This window comes from Arvicanthis niloticus, chromosome 17 (assembly GCF_011762505.2).
Source record: "Arvicanthis niloticus isolate mArvNil1 chromosome 17, mArvNil1.pat.X, whole genome shotgun sequence".
NCBI lineage: Eukaryota > Metazoa > Chordata > Mammalia > Rodentia > Muridae > Arvicanthis > Arvicanthis niloticus.
Window position 1 is genome coordinate 30,326,615 of NC_047674.1, and position 12,905 is coordinate 30,339,519.

Here is a 12,905-nt window from a genome sequence, read left to right on the forward strand (position 1 = left end):
TGGCCAGTAGTTAGGGTTTCCGGATGGTGGACCCAGGCTGTTGAGTGTAGGAAGAAAATCTAGGCGTATGTATGGCCTTGGCATTCAGAGCGTGTGCTCTTTGGGCTGAGTGCCTGTGAAGATAGACCCTTCTGGGCACTCTGGATTTCCACTTGCAAGCTGGCTGTTGCAGGCTAGAAAGGACCATTGAGCTGGAATGCTCAATGGAAGAATACTTTCCTGGTACATGCGCACACATACACACACACACATACACACACACACACACACACACACACACACATATATACAGAGAGAGAGAGAGAGAGAGAGAGAGAGAGAGAGAGAGAGAGAGAGAGAGAGACAGAGTATTACAACACAGTTGGATATACAGTGGAACAGGCCACACCTTCATGTCCCCAGTGCCTCATAGAGGACAGGATGCCCAAGGAGGACAGGGTGGGGCTGGTAATGCACAAGATGTCCCGTGCATGCAGAGGCCACTTTCCTTCTTTCACTGAAGGTCTCAGCCACCTCCTTCCACCTATTCTTCAGTAGGCTAGGAAAGTCTGATGGCTAATTCCCACATCCTCTGAGAGCATTTTATGAATGTCCTGGGAGTTGTTTTGAGTCAGGCTGTTGGGCTTGAAGCCAGGCTTCCATGCTTTGGGTCACAAGCACAGTGGTAGGATATACAAACCGTGCCAGATCGTCAGTGCAGGGAGCATCTGTATAGACTTGCAGTTCTTGCTTCTGTGGTCTGGACCATCTTGGGGAGGTGCTGCTGCATTAGCAGCCTCCAGCTTATGGACAGCATGTTAGCTTAGCTCACAGTCCACAGCTTCACATTCCCAGGACGTCTGAGACAGATTTCCATAGAACCCAGCCAGTGCCAGACTTTCCTCTGTATAGGCTTGTGAATTGGACCTCACACCTCCAAACTTTTGTTTTTCCACTAATCAAAAAAAAAAAAAAAAAAAATCTACAACCTTCAAACCTCTTAAGAAAATGCCCTTCTGTAGGTTCTGACTAGTGTTTGACAAGGACAGGGACAAAGGAACAACTGCCAACTATGTGTGACAGAGGGCTTTTGGGGGATAACACACATTCACTCATCCCCTCTCTCACTCTGAGTCCCTAGGATCAGGGACAGATGGAGGTGGCAGAAGCTCACAGTGTTTTGTTTTTTGTTTTTGTTTTTTTTTTATCCTAGGGAGTCCAGAGGCACGATGGGCAACCGGGCCCTCTCCCACGATAGTATTTTCTTTCCTGAATCGGGACAGGACCCTGCTCGGCCTGTGCGGGTGTTCTCCCAGGAGAATGTGTGTGACCGGATCAAGGCTTTGCAGGTAAAGGTTTGCTTGCCACTCTCATTGTCTGTCCAGTGTTAATCCAGAAGTGATATCAGGTTAGTGTTTTATACAGATGAAAGTAGGGTCATGGATTCTTCACAGGTCTCAGGCATGCAAGTTAGTCACATTCTGACTCACTGTTGGTGACTGCCTAATGAATAAGGATAGCAGTGAGGGAGCTGGGGACAGACATTCAGGTCAGGGCACTGTGTGAGGGTGCTGAAGTTACTTCCTGAATGGATGAATCAGATCAGGAAGATTTGTTGCTAGGTATTGTTGATGAAAATACTAAGAATGGTTACTATTCCCTCAATCTAGTTAAAGATACAATGTAATGTGAAGCTGGGGCCACCACCTCCAGGAGGCCTTCCTATCAAGCGGACAGAGGAAACCGGCATGAGCTCTGAGGATGACGGACTGCCCCGGAGCCCCCCAGAGATGTCCTTGCTGCATGATGTGGCTCCAGGCACAACTATAAAGGCGAGTGCAGTCTGTGCCCTCGAATGTTTCCATCCACACCTGCCACTAAGCATTGCTAGAACTCTGGAGGCCCTCCATGTCTCCTGGCAAGGTCTCCATGAGTGAGGAAGACTGCGCCACCGTTTAGTGTGATTGTGTGGTCAGTCTGATGCCATCTGCCCTGTAACTTGTCTTTCTTGTCTGAGCAGATGCCCAGACCCAGAAAAGAAGGAAAGTGGCTACCTCTCCTCTGTGTCTCCCCTCCCATCACACTGGCCAGAGGACAAAGAGAACAGTAAACACTGAATAGCATTCAGCTCAGTTCCTGAGTCCTGACCGCAGGAACCTGTTGGTTTGGGCAAGTCACGTGAAGCCCTTTGGGGAAACAGCAGCCCAGGGTGTTGGATCAGCAGTGTCTGACCTCAGCCACTGTAGGAAGTGATCCCAACTGTTGTACTTCCATAGACTCCATCTCATGAATAAACACCCCAGCATGCTCATGAGGCCATTTTTGTGTGTGGTAAGAACATTAATATCCGTTTAATGTATATAGAAGACAAAGTGGATGGCTGTTTTCTCCATCTTAATAAGCTGTGTTAAGGGCAGATGTAAAGGGAATGACCCAAATTATATTGACCCTTGAAGAACAAGTTAGAACACAGTTGGTGTTTGATAGCTATGCAACCTTGGGCATCCTTGGATCACATTCACCCCTGGCCAGGCCAGGGCATTGCTTACAGTGTAACGATAGAGTTAACACTTCTGGGCTGTTTGGAATTGTATTCAGTAACCACTCAACTTTGGTACACAGAGTTCCTTCTTCCCTGACACAAGCTAGTTCTCTTTTTTGTAGTTTTGAGTCCCCAGAATATTAGTAATGAAAAGTCAGGACTGTGATGTGGCTGGTTTTAAGTCAGCTCTAGGGGTTAGGAACTCCCATGGAGCTGCCTAGAGTATTACTCCCAGAATTTGACTTCAGGGTGAGCCTATCCCTGCTCACTGTCAGAGTAGGGTCTGGGCCCATAGGCTACCAACCCATACCTGCTCTCCAACTTCAAGAAAGCCTGGATGATGGGAAACGTTGCCTTACTCTGTGGAATAAAACTGCACATGTTAGCAACGTAAAACACTCCTGTGTATGATTGCATTTTCCCTTTTCAGAATTAGATATGGTTCTATGTCAGGCTCGGTTTGTGGGGAGCTACCTGCTGAGAGGTACCTGCTGATTCATTTTTGACTTTACCCTCCTTCCTCTATCTTTTGAGCCTTGCACTTGAGTCTCACAGTAGCCGGCTTCATCTGCAATTGGCTGCATCGAGTGGGGTGGGGTGGGGTGGGGTGGGGTAGGGTGAGATGGGATTGCTGGGAGCAGCTTCCTTGTTGAGGACAAAGCTCAACTCCAAACCTGATTGGCATTGCAGTGCACACATTTTAATTAGCCAAATGGAGGTCACTCGTGCTGAGCCTGCACTTACCTAATTTTTTATTCCTATGGTTCTGACTTTTTATAATAAAATAAGCGCTGATGTTTCACCAGTTATCAGGTTGTACACCCAGTCTACTTTCATCATAGGAAACCAAAGTTTTCCAAAGGTGGTGCACGACTTTAATTCTAGGCAGAGGCAGGTGGATCTCTGTGAGTTCAAGGCCAGCCTAGTCTATAGACTGAGTTCCAGGACAACCAGGGCTACATAGAGAGACTTTATCTCAAAAACCAAACAAACAAAAATGTTAACCTGACACTAATATTTAGGTCCAGTGCTCTAATAGAAACATGCAGGGGTTGCCCCTTATACTGGCTGGTTTTTGTGTCAACTTGACACAAGCTAGAGTCATCAAAGAAGAAGAACCCTCAGTTGAGGAAATGCCTCCATAAGATCCAGCTGTAAAGCATTTTCTCAATTAGAGATCAATGGGGGAAAGCCCAGTCCACTGTGGGTGATGCCACCCCTGGGCTGGTGGTTCTGGGTTCTATAAGAAAGCAGGCTGAGCAAGCCACGAGGAGCAAGCCAGTAAGCATCACCTTCCATGGCCTCTGCATCAGCTCCTGCCTCCAAGTTCCTGCCCCATTTGAGTTCCTGTCCTGACTTCCTTTGATCATTAGCTGTGGAAGTATAAGCCAAATAAACTCTTTCCTCCTCAACTTGCTTTTGGCCGTGGTGTTTGGTTGCAACAACAGAAACCCCCAACTAAGACATCATACATCTGAGCTGCGTGCACCACAGCATCCCTGCTTTGTTGTGAAACACAGCTTTGCAGGACAGCCTGCCAATCAGAACTCTAAGTAGAGGCTCGCTGTACTCAGCGGCGCAGGTGTCTTAGGGTAGTTTCTTGTTCTTCCTCATGGCTGCCAAGGGCCTCTTGTCCCCTGGCAGCGTATTTGCTCACTGCTGACTGCTGGTTCCTCCCCACTGAGGTGTAAGCTAGTAACTTGTCTGTAGCTCACCATATGATAGCTGAAAGCCAGACTCCCCGTGTGGCTGTAAAGACCCTTTCGAATGAACAAAGAGAGCTTGCCAGACAAAAGGCTGACGGGGGCTCTATGCTTCCTGGGATCTGCACCCTGATGTCTCACTGCTGGGCCACATTTCCAGCTTGACAAAAACAGCAGGTTCCTCCACCCCTAGAAGATACTGGGCTAGTCTGTTTTGTTGGTGAAAGTCCTGTAAAGAGAAGTGACCTTGGGACTGTCCCCACCCTTTGAACTCCGAGTCATTTGCTCTAAAGGGATATTCTAAAACATTCTCTGTCATAGCCAATTGAAAATACTCTGTCCCAAGTACAGTGTAAAGAGCCCAGAAGCACACCAAGGGAGAGCTGGTAGGGTAGCAGTCTCCACCCCTTGTCACTAACTTAATGCTTGGTGTGTTTGTTCCTTGTACCATGAAGATCCTAGTGTCCTCATCACAGCCGCAGTCTCCGGACCACATGAGCGATGCCTCTGTCTCGTCTCGGACCTTGGATGGCAGCCTGGCACCTGTGGTTGACTTCAGCCACCCTCCAGAATTCTCCTCCTGCCTGGACAACTCTGCAGCTAAACACAAGCTCCTGGTGAAGCCCCGCAACCAGCGATCAAGTAAACTGAGGCGGCTATCTTCGGTAATTGGCCTTCTTCCTCTGTGTAGGGATGGGAAGGGCAGACATGACAGTCCTACCTGCTGCCTAGCCTCATAGCCCTTCTGAGCACCTCCATGGTGGGTAAGATCACATTACAGATGCTAGTTTGTTCATCTTTTGCACCTTGAATCGGTCATGTCTCCCTTGCATAAATACCCTTCTCAGGCATTAATACTTGCATGAGTATGTTCATTCCACAAACACCAAGAATACACTATGTCACATGCCAAGCCTTACACCTTCCATTCCTGGACCTCTCTTAACCTTGTTGGGCCTTGGATGCCTCAGCTCTAGAAAGTTGGGGGAGGGTAAGCATAGCCAAGGACAATGACTCACACTGAAAAGGACTTACAGAGTAACAACCATCCCTGTCCTCTCCTCAAGACACAATCGCAAGTGTTGAAGATCTGATGACAAGCTAAGGCACAGACAAATGGCAGGGCCCACTTAGGCTTCAGGAACTTCCTGAAGAGAGTGAGTTGTCTGTTTGGCTCCTGGGAGGTACTTTACAAACTCAAGCTGACAGAGTTACCTTTGCAAGAATCAGTGAGGTGGTAGATGAGTTGAGGGTAATTGCAGACACCACATACATAGGCACCTATGTATGTATGCATCCACACAATGTATGCAGAAATATACAAACACACACATGGGCACCTCATGCTCAAGCACGTGCACACACACACACACACACACACAAATGGAAAAAGGAAACAAAGAAAAAAGGAACAAAAAAATAAAAAGAATATTAAAAGAAGAAACCTCTGTCTTACAAAGCGAAACACTGGCTATCAAGACTGGTTTTTATTATAAAGTTGAAACACACTTGGGTGCATCTGGAAGTGATAGAGGTTGAGCCCCTTCTTGCTGCTGCTAGCCAGAGGTTCTAGGCCATGCAGAAGCTGCTTTTCTACCCTTTGGGTTCTACTCAGCATCTCATTAACACCTCTGGAAAGCACACCTCCATTCCAGCCTTCACCCTGCTTTATCCCCAACGATCACCTCCTGTAGGTGCTGGTAGCCCAGCTGGTAGGTGCTCTACCCACACTGGACCCCCAGCTTTCTGCCATAATTGTCTGGGTTCTGTGACTGATATGACCGAATGCCTCAACATCCGTGATTTCCTGTAGTAGCAAAAGAGCAGTAACAAGAACCTGGAGCTTTTAGAAAACGAAATGAAACCTTGTATAGATTTCTTCCTTCACATCCAAGTGAAGAGAATTGTGAATTTTGAAAAAAAAAAAATTAACTTAGGTATGGTCACAAATGTCCCAGACTTTACCAAGCAGATGCCAGCTGAAAGATGCTAAAATAACAGCTGGGCATGGTGCTAAAGGTTAGAGCACTTGCCTCTCTGCACAAGGCCCTGGATTTAGTCCCCGGCATTACAAAGATACAACTAAAGCATCAGCAACAAGAACCAACTCTATCGTACCCAAGGTCACCTTTCCTACCATAGGACACGGAACAGAGCACTGTTTAGTGCAACACCCTCAGTGATTCCCAAGGTCCAATGTCATGAACATTTTAAATCATCAACTGCAGGCCCGTTAACCTTGAATCATTTTCACATACTGCCTTAGGAGGCCCTGAGTCCATCTTGATTTTTATTGTCTCCCTGCAAGGATAGATTGAGTGTGCGGTAAACAAAAGGAACCCAGGTTCAGATTCCAGTGATCTTGCAGAAGAACAAATGGCACAAGGCAGTGTAGGTACCAGGTGCACTAGAGGCCAGAGCAGGAAATACCATGAGGTTGAGCAAGATTATCTATAGGAAGGAAAGCTTGAGGGACTCCCCAGCTGCGGGTGCACTGCCCCGGAGGGACAGATCCAGAGGCAGCATCTGGCACAGTGGTAGAGACCTGGTTTCTCATGAGTGCAAGACCAAAGAAGTTAAGATTGAATTTTTTTTTTTTTTTTGAATTTTATTCTGTGGCTCACAATTCACTATGTTTTACTTAATACACATGACTTTTTAAGAAAACTATATAGTTTTTCAATAAGAGCACATCTCTGAGCAAGCCAGCAGTGGCGCAGCGGCTAAGGTAGCCGCCTGCAGAGGGCAAGCCCGTGCCCTTTGCTCTCTCTCTCCCGGTTCGAATCCCCCTTTCCCCGTGTGACTCTGCCCGAGTTTCATGGGGAAAAAACAAAACAAAACAAAAAAACCACATCTCTGAAGAGTGATGCCATGGGTCTTGGTACTGTGCCCAAGACCAGAGAGGGCCTGTTCACCTGGGAATACCTGTTACTATAAGTTAGCTCAGTCTTGACTTAAAAAATCTCCATGTCTTTGGACTCCAGGCTCTCCAAGTAGGAAGAGATAACAATCTTTTCCTCACTCAGATACATCTAGGGTAAAACAAAATTAACGGAGAACACAACACAAGATGGATAGTTGCTCCTTGTTGGTCCTCGGACCTCTGTTTGGCTCTAGACAGGCACCCTTTGGGACACATGAGCTACTGTTTTTGTTTGTTTGGTTGGTTGGTTAGTTGGTTTTGTTTTTTAAGACGGGATCTCACTACATACAGCTCTAGCTGGCCTAGAACTTGATATATAGACTATGCTTTCTTACCCAAAACTCATAGAGATCTGTCTGTCTGCCTCCCTAGTGCTGGGAATAAAGGTGTACAGTAACATGTCTGGTTGCATGCGTTACATTTAGGTTGAGGGGCTAACAGTCATGGATTGGCTGAATTTATGAACAAGGTTCCATGTAAACTCATAAGGGCAGCTGAAGAGTGTGCGGACCTCTACTTCAGCACCAGCCTGAGGGCTACCGTGCTGCCCAAACTACATTTGGCCCTAGAGAAGCAAGGACGAGATAGGCTGTCTAATATTTGCTGCCATGATGATATCTCTCACCTTTATTTCTCCTAGAGGGCACAATCCGAGTGCCTGAGTGATCTGTCGTGGACCTTAGAGGAGGAAGACTATGATGAGAAGCCATTGTTCCTTGTTAGCATGGAAGAGAACCCAGATGCTAGGAAGCGGGACTTGACGCTGAGCAGAAGGCCTGAGTTTGGGGGACCCGCAACCTTGCTGTCACCTGGAGGGGCCTGTGCCAGGCGTGCTCGCCTACAGCACAGCATGGCAGTCAGTGCCAGCATGGAGGAGGGAGGCTCTCCTAGAGATGAACCCTCAAGTCTCCCGGCTATGCCAGAGGTCACTGAGCCCATGGCGGTCTCAGTCCCATGCTTGGAGTCCTCATCTCTGCCAGAAAGTTCTCCATACCACATTCCTCATGGTGAAATCACGAAGGAAGAGCTGTCCACAGGAGGCCTGTGTCCCCTAGTGGAGAGTACATCAGAAGAGGTTCCTGGTGGTTCTGGAGATGTGGAAACCCCACTATCTACTGATGTCCTCGAGGGGGGCGTGGTACCTTCCAAGGGGAACTCTACACTTCCTGAGGGAGACCCAGCATTTCCTGAAGGAGACACAACACTCCTTGGAGGGGATACTATGCCTCCTGAGGGAAGCACGACACCTCCCAAGGGTGTCATGGCACCTCCTGAGAGAGACATGTCACCTTCTGAGGGAGATGTGGCACCTCCCAAGAGGATCATGGCACCTCTAGAGAGAGGCATGTCACCTTCTGAGGGAGACGTGGCACCTCCCAAGAGGATCATGGCACCTCCAGAGAGAGACATGTCACCTTCTGAGGGAGACGTGGCACCTCCCAAGAGGATCATGGCACCTCCAGAGAGAGACATGTCACCTTCTGAGGGAGACATGGCACCTCCCAAGAGAATCATGGTACCTCCAGAGAGAGGCATGTCACCTTCTGAGGGAGACATGGCACCTCCCAAGAGAATCATGGTACCTCCAGAGAGAGGCATGTCACCTTCTGAGGGAGACGTGGCACCTCCCAAGAGAATCATGGTACCTCCAGAGAGAGGCATGTCACCTTCCGAGGGAGATGTAGCACCTCCCAAGAGAATCATGGTACCTCCAGAGAGAGACATGTCACCTTCTGAGGGAGACGTGGCACCTCCCAAGAGGATCATGGCATCTCCAGAGAAAGACATGTCACCTTCCAGGGGAGATGTGGCACCTCCCAAGAGGATCATGGCATCTCCAGAGAAAGACATGTCATCTTCCAAGGAAGATGTGGCACCTCCCAAGATCATGGCACCCCCAGAGAGAGACATGTCACCTTCCGAGGGAGATGTGACACCACCCAAAGGGATCGTGGAGCCTCCTAATAGGGACACGTTACTTCTAAAGGGAGACATACCACCTCCTGAGACTATCACTGATACTAACTTGGAGACAACTTCAGATACAGAGAGACAGGACCAAAGTGTCCAGAAGGAAGAGGAGCTGACCCTGGTGGTACCCAGGCCTGAGGGAGTGGGAACAGAGTCTTCTACAGCCCCTGCCCCAAGCCCTCCGGTACCCAAGAGCTGCCTGAAGCACAAAGCCTTGGTTCTCAGTGGGTCCCCCACAGAGTCTCCTCTGAAAGAGCCCAGCCCAGCAGTCCAGGAGAAAGCAGCTGTGCTTCCGGCCCGCCCTAGGCCTACACAGGCTGCAACCTCAGGAGGTCCAGAGAGGGCAGCCCTGGGGAGAAAGAACGAGCGGAGTGCAGAGCCACAGCGCAGCGTTAAGAGGTTCTCTGTGACCTCAAGCAGGGCACGTACCCGTGCCAGCAGCTCTCGCCTTCCAGAATATTCTGCGCAGGTGCCTGCCGGGGGCCGGGCACCCTTGCTGCGGAGTGGCCTTGCCTGGAGGAGTGAGGCAGCACTTGATGACCTTCAGGTGCTGCCAAAGCCACAGGAGCGGAAGACAACGGGTGGTGACCCTCAAAACTCAGGGGATAAGGGGGCCGGCCAGGCAGGACCGGGCAAGAGCCCCCAGGATGCTGAGCCATGTGTCTCCTCTGTGCAGGAACCAGCCTCTGGGGAGGACCAGAACCCCTTCCCAGTCAAGCTGCGGTCCACCTCACTCTCACTCAAATACAGAGACAGCTCTGCTCAGGAGGCCAAAGCCATCAAGAGGTACAGCGCTGAAGTCAGGTTGGAGAAAGGAGGCCTGGCTCTGCTCCCCAAGGATGAACAGAGCCACGTCGGGACTGCCCCCGCACAGCGAGGCTCCAGGTCCCCCAATGGGCAAGGGAAAGGAAAGACCAAATCTCCTGAGCAGCCTGGTACCAAGCCACCCCTGCCCAGGAAGCCACTTCTGCAGAGCCTTACCTTGCCATATCCACCCGCAGGCCTGGATGCCAGCCCTGGGGAGTCCGAGAGACTCATACCGGTCATCCTGCCTCCTGAGCCCAGGAAGGAGAAGTTGCCCCATCAGGGAGCTGGTAAGAGCCTTCCAAGATGTTGTTGGGAAAAGATGGGTCACAGGGGAAACCGTGTTGCCGGATGGTCACAAAACCTGTGAAAACAGGTTCAGATCTTAGTACAAAGAGAATTGGAGGAAAAGTTTCAAAATCTCTTAGCATTGCTGACATTTTGAAAGTTGGGGAGCTGAGGCTGCTGTTCTTGCTTGCACAGGCCCGGGATTCAGTCACCAGCATGGAAAAACAAAATGGTGGAGACTTAGGAGTTGGGGCCATAGCAATGGCTCAGTGATCGATTAACTGCTCTTGCTGTCCTGGAAGAGGAATGGAGTTTGGTCCCCAGCTAACTGGTGGCTCACAGCTAACTGCCCCGAACTCCAGCTTCAGGGGTTCTGGCATCTTCTCTGGCCTCTGCAAGCACCTGGGCTCACACATGCATGCGCTACAAGCAGATATCCCTATACATATAGATAAAAATAAATATTTTAAAGGAATCAGGAATTGTAATGTAGATAGATGGTCAAACCCTAGGCTTTTGTGTGAATGCAGAAAAATCATATATGTTGACACAATAGGACAATCTGGAATCCAATTTGTGGACTATTCTCCGGTTCTAAATGGGGAATACAAATGTTTCCACTTATGTCGCAGAAAGCCAACAACGTGTGTGCTAATATTGATGCAGGTTTCCCCTGGGCCTAGTTTCCTGGGTTCTGAGAGTTCTTCTGACCTTATTCTGCCCCCCCCCCAACCCCAAGAAAAACTTTCTTCCCCTGTCCTAACCAGACCTCTGCATGGCCTCATGTGGAAATAGACCCAACAGTTGTATAGTCTTATTTCCCATTAATAACATAAGCCAGCAATAAGTGGCCTCTTTAATTGAGTTGCAGATACCCAGTTCCAACAGATTCCTTTTGATTTGGAACATCAGAAATAAACCAAGGAGGGATACAACTCATCTTATTTTGTCCCTGTTCATCTTAAAGACAGTCTCGTTTAAAGGTTATTAAGCAGTGTCCCAAACCTAACACCTTCTCCCTTGGGGGACAGGAAGTAAAGTTGACCTTCCTATGACCTTCCAGGCACACACAGTACGCATGTGCACACGTGCACACACAAGCACACGACATATGTATTTGTGCCTGTAACAGAGAAATTGGAACCTTAGCAACAGTTTTTCCATGGCAGATTTTATTTTAAAATGTTCCAGGCTATTTTTAAGTGGCTCCTAAAGACCATGAGTCCACTTGAGCGCTGCACTGTGGGACAGAGAGGAAGCCAAGCTTGCTGGTTCCCTTGAGAAATCCAGAACCTTGAAAAGCAGCTTGAGACGAAGGAAAAGTATGCTCAGGGTAACATCATCAACACAGGTTCAGAGATAATCTGATGTTCTCTGTGTCCACATAAGACCCCAGAAAATCGTGGCGTGGATACAGTGTTTCGAGTTCCTAGGGGATGGAAGGTTTCCAACACTTTGGAGGGGAGCTTTTCTGGTCTCTGGGCTCTTGGCTCAGACAGGAACTTTTGATACCTCGATAGCCACTGCATCAGCAAGGGAGTCTGAAGGAAGAAGCCTCAAGTCCTAGATGATGATCTGCTCTGTACTGTTTCAGTGTGTTCCTGAGGCAGCGGTAGAGTGATTCAGAAAGCTGTTTTAACAACAAGGAGAATTGCTTTGTAGGTGAAAGTTTGATGTTACCATCTGCTCTCATGGTCCAGGACGGGAAATGTCTCTCAGGGGCCTAATGAGCAGAACTCAGGGTCACAGTTAGAGCTAGAAAGGAAGAAACCTCGGGGGTGGCGTTTAGCCCCTTATTTATGAATGACCTCTTCGACACTATGAAATGTCTAGGATAGGCATAGGCAGGAGGATTTTGAGTTGGAGGCAAAGTTGCCCTAAGCAATGAGACCTGGGCTCATAGATAGATAGATAGATAGATAGATAGATAGATAGATAGATGATAGGTAGATAGATAATAGGTAGTTAGATAGATGATAGGTAGGTAGGTAGGTAGATAGGTAGATAGACAGACAGACAGACAGACAGATAGACTGCTAGATCTTGCTTAAGTAGTAGAGAGTTATCTTGCCCACGTCTGTGTGTTGGCATTTTCTAGTCCATAGAAATAGCAACTGATTTCCAAAGCGAGTGCTTTTCGGCTCCTCTTGCTGGGCACAGGTAGTGGTTTAGATTTTCCTGAGAAGGGAAAAGAGGAGGAGTTGCCCTCCATCTGTTAGGAACCCATCCTCTCAGAGGCTGTGATATGGGGGACAAGCTCTGGGACTGTGAGTGCTGCCTGATCCCTGTCTTCTCCACTCTACCATGGAGTCTGCAGGCTGCCTCAGACAGACAGCAGAACCTCAGGTCTGTGTGGTCGATCCTCACCTGGGCAACAGTGTGCACACTTAGATCACTGATGTGGCTTCTGCCTTCATCCTCACTGCTCCCAAACTGTAGCAGCTGGAGGCCATTTAATTCATATCAGACATATAGATAATGAAAGATTTTATAACCGTGTTCATCTGTTTCCTACAATTAAGTTTTGCTATTTATTACCTTGTGGTGGCAGGGACTTTGCCCAGGTTCACAGATCGTTAAGTAAGAGTATCAATTGTCCCTGATGGGTGCCCAGCTCTAAACTCTGCTCCAGTGACGCCAGCTATGTTGTCCCCTGCACAGATGTTTTTCTTGTCCTTCCGCATCCTGTGTTCCC

The 12,905-nt window shown here is 48.7% G+C and overlaps 1 protein-coding gene across 5 annotated transcripts in view; it reads left to right on the plus strand.

Moving 5' to 3' along the window:
• Cracdl (CRACD like) overlaps positions 1-12,905 on the plus strand; it is a 113,903-nt gene that overhangs the window by 85,300 nt on the left and 15,698 nt on the right. For all 5 annotated transcript variants that reach the window (XM_076915042.1, XM_076915043.1, XM_076915040.1 and 2 more), the window contains exons 4-7: positions 1,193-1,328; positions 1,650-1,811; positions 4,680-4,889; positions 7,788-10,212. In XM_076915042.1, coding sequence (XP_076771157.1) covers positions 1,193-1,328; positions 1,650-1,811; positions 4,680-4,889; positions 7,788-10,212 — 2,933 coding nt within the window. The remainder of the gene's footprint in view (positions 1-1,192; positions 1,329-1,649; positions 1,812-4,679; positions 4,890-7,787; positions 10,213-12,905) is intronic.